Source organism: Spodoptera frugiperda, chromosome 26 (genome assembly GCF_023101765.2).
Source record: "Spodoptera frugiperda isolate SF20-4 chromosome 26, AGI-APGP_CSIRO_Sfru_2.0, whole genome shotgun sequence".
NCBI lineage: Eukaryota > Metazoa > Arthropoda > Insecta > Lepidoptera > Noctuidae > Spodoptera > Spodoptera frugiperda.
Window position 1 is genome coordinate 485,930 of NC_064237.1, and position 16,193 is coordinate 502,122.

At 35.4% G+C, this 16,193-nt stretch overlaps 1 protein-coding gene across 1 annotated transcript in view; it reads left to right on the forward strand.

Moving 5' to 3' along the window:
- The first annotated feature begins 3,888 nt into the window (after nucleotides 1-3,888).
- LOC118264408 (uncharacterized) overlaps nucleotides 3,889-16,193 on the forward strand; it is a 93,764-nt gene continuing 81,459 nt past the window's right edge. Inside the window, exon 1 of the mRNA XM_050704945.1 lies at nucleotides 3,889-4,252. Coding sequence (XP_050560902.1) covers nucleotides 4,222-4,252 — 31 coding nt within the window. The 5' untranslated portion in view covers nucleotides 3,889-4,221. The remainder of the gene's footprint in view (nucleotides 4,253-16,193) is intronic.

The window sequence follows — 16,193 nt, forward strand, 5'->3', positions numbered from 1 at the left end:
AATATTGTTTATTATGAGGAGGCGTCTGTATTATCATGTTATTTATATGTAAGACTTTTTTTACTTTATTTCTGAATACTAAGTATTTGCGTAGTCTGAAATCGTGGGTCGTATTTAAGAAAATTATTATGTTATTAAACAGAAGTATGTTGTATAACCATTAGGAATAAACTAACTATTAGGAACTAACGAAAAATTTAATAAAGCATATTATGTACTTTCGTAGAATAATCGATATGATATTATTATATATTATGTTACTGACAGATTGTAATAAAACCCGTACCTCGAAAATTGCCTTTAAACACATAAACGGTTACACATTACTTACATATTTTAAAGAGACCTAAACCAATTAAGTAGGGACTTTACGCGGCCATTTAATTAATGAGCGGGGAAGGGAGAAGTGATCGTAGTGGCGGCTCGTGTAATGGTCCTATGGTATATCAAGCTAAGTGAGTTTTGATCGTAGGATAGTGGGCAGGCAGTGGTTACTTGGAGTGAATTTATGTTGAAGATGTTTTGGTGCTTTGCAGTCGTGTGACGAGGAATGTGGGAGAATGAGTGGGAAGTAAAAGGTTCTGATAGATGATGATGATGAATTGACCAGTCTGTTATCTATAACCTTTTGGTTTTATGAATATACTCTTGTGTCTGTGTCTAGTGCGTCTACATAAATAGTCTTACTTTCCATTACACGTGTAAAAATTATTGTGAACTAACGTTCTGTGCCTGTTCAAACGAGAGCGCGTACGGTGCTTTGATTGGTCTGCTCAAATTAAGCAACCGATCAGAGGGCAGAACGCGCTCGTTTCGATTTCGTTAAACGTAAAACAAACTCGTACTAAGCCCTCTAAAGTTTAGAATATAATATCAAGATTTTCAGCAGTTTTGTTGCTACAAATAGTAAAGAAGAACCATATATGTATAGTACTTAGAAGCTACGATATTGTATTACTTTGTAAATAGGTCACATTAATAGGAACATAGGTCATTAACCTAGTAAAAATACAATTTAAATAATTGATGTCTCTTTTCACAATACTGAAAGTTTAATAAGACTGTCAATATGGAAAATTATCTGGCAATTTCCTTGAATCGCTCGTGGCCTGGATATACTGATATATTGCATATTAAAATGCATTATATACCACGAACGGGAAGCAACCGCCATTTATATTGATAGAAAATATGCATGCGGGCTATTAATGTTGCATTTTTTATGGCTCGCGAATGTAACTGTTGGTTTATGCTTGCCAAAATAATTGTTTGTAGTCTTTTGTATATTGTTGGTTTACTATAGAAATACTATTGAATTGTAGACCTACAATTTTGTTAACATCAATGGTCAAATCCGTGTTCAGTAAACATAAATATGGGATAATGGAGCTTCAATATTTATATTTAGACTTTTGATCAAATTCCTAAGTGTGTTCAGCATTTTCTGCTAAGTACATGGCCGTGGTTGTGTATATAGGATCCTTTTGTTATATAAAAAGGCGTGATGTTGCGTTACGTCAAACAAAAACTCGAAGCGTCTGCAAATTTCGCGGCTTCGGCATTCGAAAGTACACGGCTTTACAGAGCTCAATTTATTCAGATATTTACTGAATAAAGCTGGCATTTTACTAAAATCCTATTGAAGTACACTAGAGAACGTTCGAGAACCAATCAACGTTTTTGGAGCTTCTGCTCTGTAGTAGATTGGGTTCGCCTTTTTACAATCAAATGCACAGGATAAGTGAAAAATGCACGAGCTGCTTAATGCAATCAGTGCAGCCAAGGACCAGTTTAACTAGATGAGATGGGACGGAATCGTATTATCTGTTTACTTTTTTTGTATGGATTCTTAAACTGTTTTTAAGATTGAGTTTATTTGATCTATTACTAAGATCTTCACAGTTGTATTGCTTTCTCGCGAATGATTGATACAGATACTAGTTAGCAATTTTGTCTGTAATATTGGTTAGATTGCAGGGAATAATAAAGATATGTGGATAGGGATATAAGTCGACTGGATGAGATGTGCAAATAAAATTATTAACAAAGCAATAAAAAATGACATACGTCACCGCGTCTGCGCACCCTACTCATGATAAAGAGTCGTTCTGCTCATTAATTTACCTGAGTAAACCGTGATTTTTAGTTAATTTATTACGTCTCACGATAGTTATTACAAAAATAGGGCAACAAAAAATAAGTAAAAACATCAAGAAATTAATTACTGAAACAGAAGAATAGTCTCAAAGGGCCACTTCTGACAAATAAAAGAGTGCTAGATAAACTTTGAAGTAATCATTAAGTAAGTACTCCGAATGGATTCCCCGTCACGCCCACAGGACTTGTGTTTAAACATTCCAAGAAGACAAAGTTATTCCAATGGATGAATTTATTGGAAAACATGCGTGGGACTAATTGAATTGCAATTGGAACCTACGCGTTTTAATTATTCATATAATTGTCGCGAGTTAGGAAGTAAAGGGTAAAAGGTAAAAGGTGAATCTGAAACTGAAATACGAAGTGGTTATTTTTTATTGAGTGGGATAATCATCCAATGACTTCTCCCGCCTTGGGTGAGGCGAGAGGGAGGGTCAGATACTTACTGACTAAAAACCATCCCGTTTCTACTACTGCTTTTGAAAGCCGGAGCCCCGCTAGGCAGTCTGCAAAATACGAAGTGGTTTTTAGTATATAATTACCATATTATACTGACTATATCATACTATGATATTCCTATGTGAGATAGTTATTATCTGTTTGTGAAGTGGACATTAGTAAACAATCACGTGGACCTTTTTTATTACCGATTTACCAATTTATCTTTTCTGATTTATCTCCGGAGAGCAGAGGCAGAGGTACACATTACCGCAAGTAATGCGGCTATACAATGCACTTTTAACCATTTTTGTTACAAGTCCCATGTAATAGAGGGTGAGGGACTAATTCTAGTCCGTTTCATCATCGAACCACAAGACAATCGGCGAGGCGTCACCGTTTCATGGTGGATATCCCACCCCCTCGCACGAAGCGCTTCGCTTCAAGCTTCCTTGTGCGAACTGTGTTTCCTGATGGGTATAACCTGGGTGTCTTCAAAGCCCGAGTGAATAGGTTGCTTATGGGCAGACGTGCTCCATCGTAGGCCCCTTCATCACTTACCATCAGGTGAGATAGCGGCCAAACGTCGGCCCATTTAACAATAAAAAAAAATTATAATTACTTTATTTCAAATAGTCATTAAATTTTGACTACCTACTCTCATTGAACTCAAGCGCCATCGGAGATGGGACAAAAAAGAAACAAAAATCAAAACATAAAAATAAATAATGTTAACTTTAGCTCACAAAATAAAAACTAAATATAGCAGTGTAAAAATAAAAAGCCCGCTGGTTTCTATTCATGTCTTCTATTTACATACATTTACCCTTCCACATTATATGTTTGTCTAATTTCAAAAACGTAAGGGTCCACCAAAAATAAAGTGTCAACATATTGTTTTCATAAAAATGTCACAAGTACAGTACGCATGCGCGCGCCGGCCGGCTCTCAATTAAATATGTATTGCCAGAGTTAAAGCTGGTTTCCCGAAAATTGAGGGAAGTGGAAATTTTATGAATACTAAAGTTAAAGTGCAATTTGAAACGGGATTTTGGTTTGGTTTGGTCGATGAGACTTTGCGGCGTTATGTGTCAGAATAATGTTTGATTGACAAGAAACCTTGGTTTATGTAGTTATTAAATAACTTCATCACAATTTAAAACCAACACTTATGAAAATTATGGACTAAACTTATTGGTAACCGGGCTACTACGAAATCGTAGCACTTTCGTAGCATTTCGCTACGACGTAGCCATTTCGTAGCTTGAATACTACGACAAGAATGAAACACGCAATTCCAAAGAAAATTTCATTTTGTTAAAACAAAGAACAGCGAACCCTCTAAAAAGGGTGTTCCCACGGAATGTTGCACTTACAGTCTAAATTAATTTAATTCTAGGTGTTTGTGGTCCAAACCTAGCAACCCCAGGCCGGTATCTTATCATCTAGCATCTGGCAGTTGACAAGTGACGCGCGTACCGACCGCACGCCCCGTCGGTGCACGAGAGCAACACGATCGCGAGTTTCAAAGTAATGTGAAGTACGGAGTTTATACTTTAGTGACATATTAAATAATAAGTTCTAAATAATGTGACATATGAACAGTGCAGTGAATTATTATTAACGATGCTGTTATTATTAATTGGGATGTTTGTCGGTAAGTTGCGAGAACTTTTAATTGGTTTGGTATGTGTGTGGTGGGTAGTTCAATATTTTTTGGTATGGGCTCGAGTTTTGAGGACTTTGATTGATCGTTCGTTAACTTTCATTGTTCATTATTTATATGTACGTGTATGGTAAATAATAAAGCTATCTGCAAAGGGACGCCAGTTTTAATTAGCATACATGTATTCTATACATTTTAAAATTTCTTTAAATTATGTGTGTACTAGGAATACGGTTGTCTCGTAAAGGGGTCGACAGAAGTGCTTTGTGTAACATAGACATGTGAAAAAAGTTATGCTAAAATGAATATTTGTAACCTGAAATACATTGAATGGTTTCTCATGATTGAGAACAACCAAAAATATTAACAAATTACGCTTTAAATATTCCCACGCTTTAAAATCCGTTAAAGGTATTAACTGTCGGTATTACTTTAATTAAAAGCTAATTATTAATCACATTTATTAAGACCGTTCTAATCATCGAATTCTCAACTGGGAACTGACAAATCGAGGTATCATTGAAATATAATTAAGTGAAGGATACAAAATAGGAATTAAAATGAAATTTGGAAGATTATAGAGCTAAAGGAGTTAATATTTACTAATATAAAAACGTTTTGTTACCTTTTAAATTAGGCCAAATAAATATGACAGCTGTTTTGCATGATTGATCATTTTTTTTCCAAATAAAAAGGATTGAGGCTAAAGTGATTAATGATAAATGAACATTTGTTCGATTAATCAGCGTTTTCGGTGTAATCAACTTAATGCTTTTCGAGACAATGTCGGTTATTGAAATTTAGTCCCGAATGCCCTTTTCAAACAGTTTATGACAAGTCATATTTTGTTGTTGGTTTAATGCATGCTACATTCTTTTATATTCAATATGCAGCACTAATGCAATGAATTGGTATTTTTTTAAATTTGATAAATGATATTTATTTATGCAAATAGGTTACACTATAACACTTTTACACGTCAATCTATAAATCTACTGTCTAATATCTGACTACTCTGAAAAGAAATGCCGAAACAAACTTACGAGTCATAGTCTCTTTTAAAGTGCAGAATAAATATTTAAATCTATTACTTTAACTGAATCATGTATGCTTTTATAACCTGACCTACGACTAACCGAAAATGTTCTTCAGTTCTGTAAGTTACAGTCAGTGTAAGAAATGCGTATGCTACCCAATTAACAACAATCATATTCACGATAAGTTAATAATTAACTCATATCTTCGTTTACTTAATATTTACCCATAACCACGTGGAACAGGCACAGCATCAACAAGACAGCACGTAAACCTATTTTCTTAGGCACGCAACAGTCAAAATTATCCCTATTCAGCTAATTCGCATTACATTAAATTCACGTATGACTTAATAAGTCAGCTACATATAAGAACATCGTAACTTCTTCTTTGACGACAAAATAATATCTCTAGAATACCTAGAATAACTCCGACTTTGAAAATGTTTTAGTCCTTTTGGCACAGAAATCTAATTCTTGTAATAAAGTTCTTATAAAACTAGTTCTGTGAGACGCACAATCTTATCGCAACTAATATCCATGTAAAAAACTTCTTAGCAAAAACCCGATAACATCACCCTAATATCGGAGTTACGATCTTCAAAGTTTCAGCAAAAAAATGCCTCAATTTTTTGCCTAAATCTAATTTGATAGTTGGATGTTACGAATGGAGAGAGCGCTCAGTGGGATTGACTGTCGGGAATGTGTGATGCCGTCAGTTCCAGAGCCTCAGTGTACCGTCAGTCAGCGTCAGTTCAGCCTCAGTCCCAGTCAATCACGTAGTAAAACCATTTGAATCTTCCGCATAAATAAGTTTATATTGCTATTGCTTCTATTGAAATGGGACAAAAGAAAGATAGTCCTGTATTAAAAGATAGATTGTGCTGATTTATTCTCTGTGTAAGGGAAAACCATGCGCTTACTTGTTGGATTCGTATATTTATTGATGATTTCTCCTTATTTGTTTTGTTGTTGATCTCTGTTTTTCTGATTAGACTCATAACAGCGCAGGTATCCATGAAAAACAAAAATAATGTTGCAATATTATTAAACCCTGCCTTATTGCAAGGTGAAATGGAAGAAATTGAATTATAAAACAATATTTATTCTGTTTTTTGCCTGTCTGGGTCTGAATTCTTGGTAATCATGTGAAGCCTAGACCTAACTGTGCCTATAATCCACCAGAATATTATTATGTAGGGCGAACTAGGTTTTCTACAACGTGTGATTACCTTTCTTTGCTCAGTACAACTCGTGTTACCTTCGCTTTATGGTTGTTCTATATACATATTTAATGTGCTGTTCTAGTCTATCTAGATTTATGATTCGGGCTATAAAGCGAGCTGTTGTTATCTGCTATAAGTATAAACTTTAACCACCGTTTTCAAAGAGATTTCTCTTAGAGAAATTTTAACAGTTAACTCCTTATTTCTAGCTATTTCATTTCAAGCATTGTTTTACGCTTTTAGAGGTACTAGTATCCTTGATTGATGAATAAGATCTAAATTTCAAATCAACGACTAGTCAAAATGTAATCGCTATTTCTTAGTTTCGAAATTATGTATTTGTTGAAATAGGATTGTCAACGGTACTTTAACGGCGCATTCCAATAACCTACCTATTGGTAGATTTGCCTGACACATTTTGTATGAAGCTTATGTCAAAATTCTACCTCTGGTAGGCAAATCTACCGATAGGTAGGTTATTGGAATGCGCCGTAAGATAACAACTTAATGGATCAAAAGTAATCTGTATATTTAAAACTTTTCTATACACAGAACTTTTCTATGACTGATAGAACACGCACAGCCAAAACTACTGGACAAAGGAAGCTAAAACTTGGAATGTTGTTCCTTAGAGTTCCTGAAGTGTAGAAGAGCACATTCTTTTTAAGAAATGAGAGGATTTCCCTTAGTTCCCACGGGAGCTGAAAAAACAAGAATCACCTATTTACACGTACGAAGTCGCTGGCAGAAACTAGTTTGTAACAATTATAGTGTACTTCTACTTATCTGTAGGGATGAAACTCTATTCGAAAAAAACATTTTACAATGTGGCAAACTACCAAAAGGACATTTACAAAATAAATAACATTTGTATTTACAATGTTAGTCTTAGTAGATTCACCTGCAAAATTGTTCCTGCTGTGTATTTCTGTATTGTTTGCTTTTGTTCATTTCACTTTGACGAGTATCCGATGTCATTGTGAGAAGAATTCTGCATGGTTACAGCGTTGTATTTCATTCCGACTGACAACAGTCGACAACTCTGCAAATTGTCATTCGATCATATTCAAGTATAATAATAGACTAGTACTATGGAATAAGAGCACACACACATTTTTATTTTACCTTTCACTATAATTAGATCCTATGTCAGGAGCCTTAGAGACTACATTGCTTTACACCAAAGTTATTTTGAAAGAACAAACTTAAGGGTCTTAAAATTAAAACTAGCATGATTTAATACAGACTGGTTTTCAAAGATACCAAAATCGACTGATATTAAAACTTAATTATATCAAAAGTTTATCTACACTCAAAGTTAAATACTTGTATTGAAGGTTTACATAGAAATAATACGAGACAAAAATAATCTTCCAGCTCACACAACAGTCTCCATGCACGCGATATAAACGTGGCCAGATCGATAGCACGTAATTTATAAAAGACCCTTTTCAATTTACTGGTTCCCGAACAATCACCATTAGACATTCTGCTACTAATAGTAAGTAGCTTTTAAGTATCTTCATTAGTCGCTAGTTTTTCATCGGAAACTAATTTGAGACAATTTTCTCCCAGCCAATCACGTCGGGTATTTGTTACTGCCAACAGTTCCACGAACTTATCCGTATTTCTTGTTTACTAAAGCCTTGTCCTGGATCCGCTTGACTTAATAATTCTTTGTTATGATTCTATGAACATTTACAATGAAAAATAATTTGATTCCACACAATAGGTGAAAATTTAATACCTACGTTTAGTACTAAAATTCTTTGCCAATTTTCTTTCTATCAATAGCCGAGGTTTGGCTAACCCTACCACAGAACCTTGACTTCATTTTATTATTGCAGACTTGTGCGAATTTTTAATATGCATGCTATTACATGGTCTAAATGGAGCCAAGGGCGTGGGGGAAGCAAGGTGAGGAGGGGGGATAAAGAGTTGAAGGTCCGTAAGTCTATTGTTAGTGGCACATGCATATTTAATTTTACTTTTATAATCCCTCAAGGGGAACAGGTAGGGGCAAAGGTCGCTTGAGACTTTGGGGCTTATGTGAAGGTGGACGTTTGTGGACGGGCTTAGAGGTGACAGGGTTAATGTGCCCGTCAGTAGCTGCGCTTTACTTCAATGTGAACAGTTTAATAGTAAACTGGAAGTCTAGGAACTAATCAATCAAATGCTGCTGACGGGGTTCTTGGAACGGACGGCCATTTTGCTTTGATACTACGAAATATAGTTAGTTATACGAATTATGTGACTGTAAGTACCGATGTGTGACATAATTATATGAGTAATATATGATGTAATATACACGTTTGTTTTGTGATTACTTTTAACGGTTCAATATTAATTTCGCCCTGTTCAACGACAGAGCATAGAAACAAAACACATAGATAACTCTTATCAGGAAATAATCAAATAAAACTTTTCCATACACAAGGTGAATTGTGTCCAACATTTATGATATCAATCTTTAAGCATTCCACTCCAAGTTTCTTCCGATAACTTATGTATTCACTTATCATGTACTTACACTTATCAGAATGTTACCATAGCCTTCATGCTTAGTTAGACAAGGAGAGAGATGCCTTTAGATAGTGATGTCTCTGTCATACTTGAGAACATCTCAAATGTAAGCTTCACGGTCCAGTAACTTTTATTATGCAGCAGCCGCAGTCCAAGGATACCCTACACGCCAAAGGTGTTATAAATACATTGCCGGATGGCAATGTGGATGAAGAATTTAAGGGTTGTTGGGGAATCGGGCAGTGGGAAGATTGGGAAGGGAAAGGTAAATTGGCTTCTGGTAACTTTACTCACACAACGCTAGTGTTGTTTCACGTAGATTTTCTGTGAGGCCGTGGTATCACTCCGGTCAAGCCAGCCCATTCGTGCCAAAGCATGGCTATCCCACAATTAACGTAGGTTGTCTTTAAAAAATTTTGTATGAACTGTATGAGAGCTGTACATACCTTTCCTTTCTACGGGGTGTTATATTAAAGTTGCCAGTGATTTATTGTTTATATAGATTGTGATTGTTTAGGCCCGTGTGGGACGCTGTTTGTTTGTCTTCAAACAGTATGTGTATATTAATATAGCGTGTCGTGGAAATTGTACAAGTTTTGCTTTGTTTAGCCAGTATTGTTTCACCGTGTCACTCGAGTGTCACCCGTCCCCAACGGTTTGTTATATATTTTTTTATTACTAACGTGAAATATTTGTTTTATACCCTAAATCTGCTGAGGTACTACTGATTTATATTTAGAATCTTACTAACCTTTGGGGATGTTTGTATAGGCTAACTATTTGCGTTTTCATGTTTAATTTAGGATTTATTTAAACAATGTAATATTTATTATTTTTATTTATATCACTCTGCAAAAATACACAAAAATAATTGTAAATGTACAATTCTAGACGAGCTTTGAATACATATATATCAAGTATTTATAATCTCTGTTTTTATGGACTAAAGGAGTTTTCACTTTTACTTTTTTCCACCTAAACAAATAGGGCTCGCATAGCAACAACGTACGTCAAAACAAAAAAAGAAACCTAAAACAAACCAATACTCTTTCCAACGTAGAAACCAAACATACAGTATTGCGTTCACCAAAAATAAATAACAAAAACAGCCCTTCAAAAAATCTTTTTTATACTACTAGTACTCGTATATCTCTTTTTCATTTTCCCCTACACTTAAACATAAACTCATCATTGCACAAACTCCAACTTCTCTACTTCTTTTTTATATTCATTTCTCACACAATCGTTCATTCTATCGTCTGTTGCGCTCTTCCATCCAACCATTCATACATTTACATTTATTTATCATACATTTAAATTAATCTCCTTCACCCACAAACAAATACATAACAAATACACATTAATTGTGAAACACACCCTGTCCAAATTGCTTCCCTCTCTGAACATACTTATCGCCTCGGTTAAACAACAGTAAACGCGAGTCGAGTTGTCCTTTCCGTACTCAGACCCTTGTCTAAGAATATGAAACACCCTTTAAACTGCCAACAGGAAAACGTTAAATACTAAATACTGTTTGAAATAAAATAAATAACATTTTGTAAAAATATACATTGTGTCTGTGTTTGATGATGTTTGTAAGTCATTTAATTTGTTAATTTAAATTACTTGGGATATCTTCTTATAATTCGGTAGGAGATTAATAACCTACGTACGAAATAACGTTTGCGTTGTGTGAGCGTTGCCTACAAACCGCAATATTCCCAATCCCCAAATCACTAACAATCCTCAATAATATCCCCAATTTCTTTAATAAATACAAAAAAGCCAAAGGCCGGCAAGGCAGTTCTAACGCCTCTGGTGTTTCGAGTTCTATTGGAGGCGGCGATTGCTTACCATCACATGCTTTCGCCAGCTTGTTTACCGACTTATCTTAGAAAAAAAGATCCCTCATTTTTTAATTCGGAAAAAAACCGAACGTAAAACATTTTTAATAAAACATAAAACCTCCGTCCTTCGGAGTAGTAATTATAAATGAAGACACATCGTGTCTGCGCAGTTACTCCGAAGTTTTCTTGTCACTATTTTGACAAGACCTAATTGAGTTCTACGTAACGAAGGTTAAAGTTCAAAATTACATGCCAGAACTATAACAAAATGTTCCATTGCTGAAAATATCAAAGTATTATGTTTATACTAAATTAGAAATTGGTATTCGAATAGATTTAACTTTTACTAGTTTTTCAATTAACCTTTACCTATTATTTTTCTTGTATGTTTACGCAGTAGTATGCAAATAATTTTAATTTATACCCAATGGACGTCTGTTCGTACTGAATTAATTAGGACAATGAATATTTATTAGACACAAAATAATAACTTGAAATACGTTGTTGCCTTACCAAGACTGAAACTATTTAATTTGACAAATAAATAAAACATAGCCAAGAAGCAAGCTTGTCTTACAAATAACTGTACCGACTGAATGTACCCATTATCATGATTAAGGCGACATTTTAATACAAACTTACAACACGTAAATAAGCTACGCTGCGTATAATAAAACCTACAAACTAAATACCAACTTTATCTGCAAAGGGAAAAGACACAAAATTGAATAAATAACATTTATTATAAGTGACAGCTCAATTCACAGGTGGCGGCGAAACAAAATTATGATTAGTTAGGGTTGTGCTACATTAGTTTCTGGTAATACAAACAGTCAGGGCTGTCCCTGAGCACCTATAAGTTTTGTTGTTCTATTACCTCCGCTGAATGTGGGTAGGATCCATCAAAAATCTTGTATGTATACATGTGTAGTGGCTTATACCAGCAGTAGTTATTCATTGAGTTTCTCTTAAACAATAAAGGAAACGTTAGCGTTTTAAAATAATGGTTTAGTATCAATTTTAGCATTGATATCTGTAAATATGTATATGCTAACTTTTTTTAACTGAAAAACAATACTCCAAATAAAATGTCGGAATGAAAATGAAAGGCCCAAGTACGTACGGCGCGTAGCGTTCCGCGCGCGCCTCAAAGAGCCATCAGACCACCACAGATGGGGCCCAGTAGGGCTGATGCCTGATCCGGAGCTGCGGACTACCTAGCGGGTTTACCGGGGCTCCGGCTCGAAAAGCAGGAGAAGGAACGGGGTGGTTTTTAGTCAGTAAGAGTCTGACACTCCCTCTCGCCTCGCCCAAGGTGGGAAAATCATCCAATGACTTCCATTGGATGATTTTCCCCCTGAAAAAAAAAAAAGTAAGTAGGTTGCTTATAGGCAGACGTGTAAGCCGTATCATCGCTTACCACAAGGCGAGATAGTGGCCCATCAATAAAAAAAAAACACGTTACTACGTCAACCAGATATACATTTCTTTAACTGTTCAAATGAACAGTTGTCGTGTAAATACACGAAAAATTGCGTAAGACTGTCACTCTGTTTGAACTCGAAAGAAGATCAAACCATCATACGAGCACACATCTACACTCATGACATCAGGTACATATATACATGTACATGTGTATGTATGTGTGTGTGTACATGTAGGTTATACAGAGGTAAGCAAGGTATAGAGTTTCATAGAAACACGTCGGCGGTTGGTTGAAGTGGGGTAATGCTGTAAGCGGGTAATTTAAGATCCTTTTGTTTTGTTTCAGGTTAAACGTTTGCTAATGTTTGTGTAATTTAAGCTTTACCCGAAACGTTGTGGTTATACTAAAAATAACTGGATGATGATTAAATTACTTTTTGAATTAAAATTTTCTGTAACTGAGTGATGAAGACTGCTTCGTTGACCGAATGGTCGCAAGTGCGACTGCTGAGTAAAGGGGTCTCGACTTCCATTCTCAGTACGGAATCCAGCGGTTATTCTAATACTTGGGTGACAGCATGGTTAGTGAAAATTTTTATGTGAGTGAAGTTATCTGAGGCTCTATTACCCCCTTTCTCATTCCCAGATTCCCCAAAAACCCTCAAATTCCTAACCCCTAAAAGGCCAGCAACGCACTTGTAACGCCTCTGTTGTTTCGGGTGCTCATTGGCGGCGGCGATTGCTTACCATCAGTTGATCCGTCAGCTTGATTACTGTCTTATACCATAAAAAAAATATAAACAAGAACTTATGCAATTTTTGTGTCTCAAGCTACAACAGATACCATATTTGCTCGTCCAAATAAAAAGCTCATGCTCTTCAAACAACGCTAATCATACGGTACCGACCCGAGTTCATAAACATTCCACATCTATGGAGGTCGCAGCCATACGCCATGAAAACTGCTCAAACACATGCAATGTATGGGGTCTCTGCTCGTAAACTCACTGGAGATGGAGCTCCACTGCCGTAAACATCCCCTGACCTGATTATCTGGACAAACATACGGAATGATGGCAAACGACAATGTTGCTTTGGGAATCGTGAAGGAAGTCAGTCTAGTTAGCATTGCAATAAGTGTCTTTTTTCTGTGCAGAAATAAAAGAAATAAAATTGCGATAATGTATAAAAAATATTTGTTGGAAATGATAAGGCAGTTTTGATGCGTTGTTGTGAATTTATTTTCTTATTTTTACATAGGTGAATGTTGAATTTTATTTGATTGTTCATTATAATTATAAGAAACTACAACTATATTATAAAATTTTAATCAATATTTGTTTTAATCTATAATGATTTTGGTCTGATAAAATATAACCTAAATGAAATTACTAAACACGTAACCGAGAATTTCTGAATTTAAACAAATGGTGTATCTCTTCATAAAACCCTGACATTTATCTAATAACAGTACCATTGAATACCTATTTAATTTAAACAGTATAAAATAAAACAATAAAAAGATTTTGTTATTCCATCCACCATTTTCTAAAATATAAAATTCCCTCTAACACAATAACCTAGATTAGTTTTGAAGCAAGGCAAATGTGAAGTTACCGAAGTCATGTTGTCTATAAAACTCGCATTTCCAAGTTACATAACGAAGAGCTAGCCAACCGCACACTGAGATCGTGAGCCAAAGCGAAATTTCAATAAAACTTTGATTAGGAACAACTTCTGCAGTAGGTACCAGGGCGTAATGAAATACGTGGATGTCGTCTGTGTTTTGTTTTCACGACAGTTTGATTATCTCGCCTGTCCTTTTTAATACTTATACACATTTATGAGTTCCTAGTAACTTTGCTTTGTGAAATTATTTTTTTTAGGTTTTGAAAGTTTATTTTAATGATTCGTTGTTGTTTTGTTGTCCTGAAATGAGAAAGTTTCTATCTTCGTTCAAACCTGTATTATAAATTAACATCGCTGGTCAGTAATGGTTAATTGTTAACTTACCGCCGTACTCAGAGTCATTTAACTCGGAGTGGGTTAAATGATTCTTAGCTTACCAATTCTTTTCGGATTGCACTTAGCAATTGTTTTCGGAAGAAAAGTTACTAAGGAATAGTTTAAGTCATCATTAAATGTCTCTCAGTGCGGCAGTAAGTGGAAGTAGAAAAGCCTTTTATAGAGTGGCTTACCATAAAAAGAATGAATGAAGTTTGCAAATTATATTTATAGACATGTAGACAAGATCATTACCAAAATGATGACATTAGTAAACTGATCTCAAGAAAGTATATAAAAAAAAACAATTCCTCAAAATCATCTTTGACGCAAAACCCACGACATAGTCTCAGAATAACCAATACACAATTACAAGGGATGACATGCAAGCCTATTAGAGTACATGACACTCAATTTTAGAGGACATGACGAAGTGATACAGCCCGCATCAAATTCCACTTACCCGGGCAATAAGCCAGAGTTAGCCAGACTAGCGACTTCCAAAATATACTGAGCTCCGTTCATTGCTCACTCACGGCGATAAAAGCCTAAACAGAGAACAATTCTCATGCACTACCGATCGTAAAATAGTTCGGACGTATAGTCGGTCGGTCCGTAAGCAGCACAGTGTTGCCAAATGTAGTGCAGTTATATAAAATTGGCAACTGGCGAGTTGTGGTCGACCGATGCGGTTTGGAGGATGCAACTGTCGATATATCCAGGGTTTGGGGGTTGCGTAAGTTCGGTTCGGTCGCGATTGCTACTAAATCACCTTTTAATGTGCTCGGTTTTTGTTCAATTTATTTATCTACTTAATTCAAGTAATTTATCAACGGTTTAATTAATCGTTGGAAGTTTATTTTTTTTAATTGTTGCCTAAGTTTTGCTCACTATTGTTTAAGCTCTTAAAATATACACATGTACTAATTTCGTTTACATTATCATTAGGTATTAAAACATCTAGAAACATACTTTACACAGGCTTGTAAAAACACGTCGACTCCTTTATATCTTTAATTGGCTTTACACAAATACTCTTTGACGTATTCTGGTAACTTCGCTTTGTGAACATCACTTAAATAATTTGATGTTGAGAAGTACTTTCTCCATTATTATAATTACTCGGGGTACTTACTTGAAAGAGCTAACCCGTTTAAGTGGAATTACACGCGTAAACTACAACAGAATTAAGCAGTCCAGCTCTCCTATTTCTGTTAATGACTTGATTTCTATTTCGAGAACAAAATAAATGCCCAAATATCCATACATCCCGAGATCTCGAGGGTATTAAAGTTCAGAGTTCAAGTAGTTCCCTAAAATTGTTTAATCGTTAGAAGTTAATGAGGCAATTCCAGCAATTAAGATTTCGTTGTAGAGAATTGTTGAAAAATAATCACGTAGCCGATTAAGGCCAACTGTGACGACGATAAATTGACGAAACTAATTGAATTAATGACTTTACAAAAACGTTGTGAAATAACGAAGCTGAGAAAGTCGGCGGCTGGTGATTTAGTGATTGTAGTTAGACTTAGCAACAGGCCGGAGGACGCACTCGACCTTCAGGAGTCACGAGAAGTGGCCGCGGGGAGTTCACCGCCCGAGCAGAGATCTTAGATCGCAATGTGCTATTTCATGAGAGCCTTTTAGAAAGACAGTATGAAAAAGTAATTCTTAAAACCCCAGGGAATAAAAAGTCTAAGAAAAAGGTTCTCTAAGCCTACAACATATTTAATGCAAAGTTACGATTGTTGGAAGAGAAAAACGTTGAGTACTAGCTACGAAAGTTTAACATTGACTAAAAATCGTTTTCAAAGTTAACTACTTCGTTTGTATTTTCCGCAAAAAAGACGACCTTGTATAGACCATGCTCCTA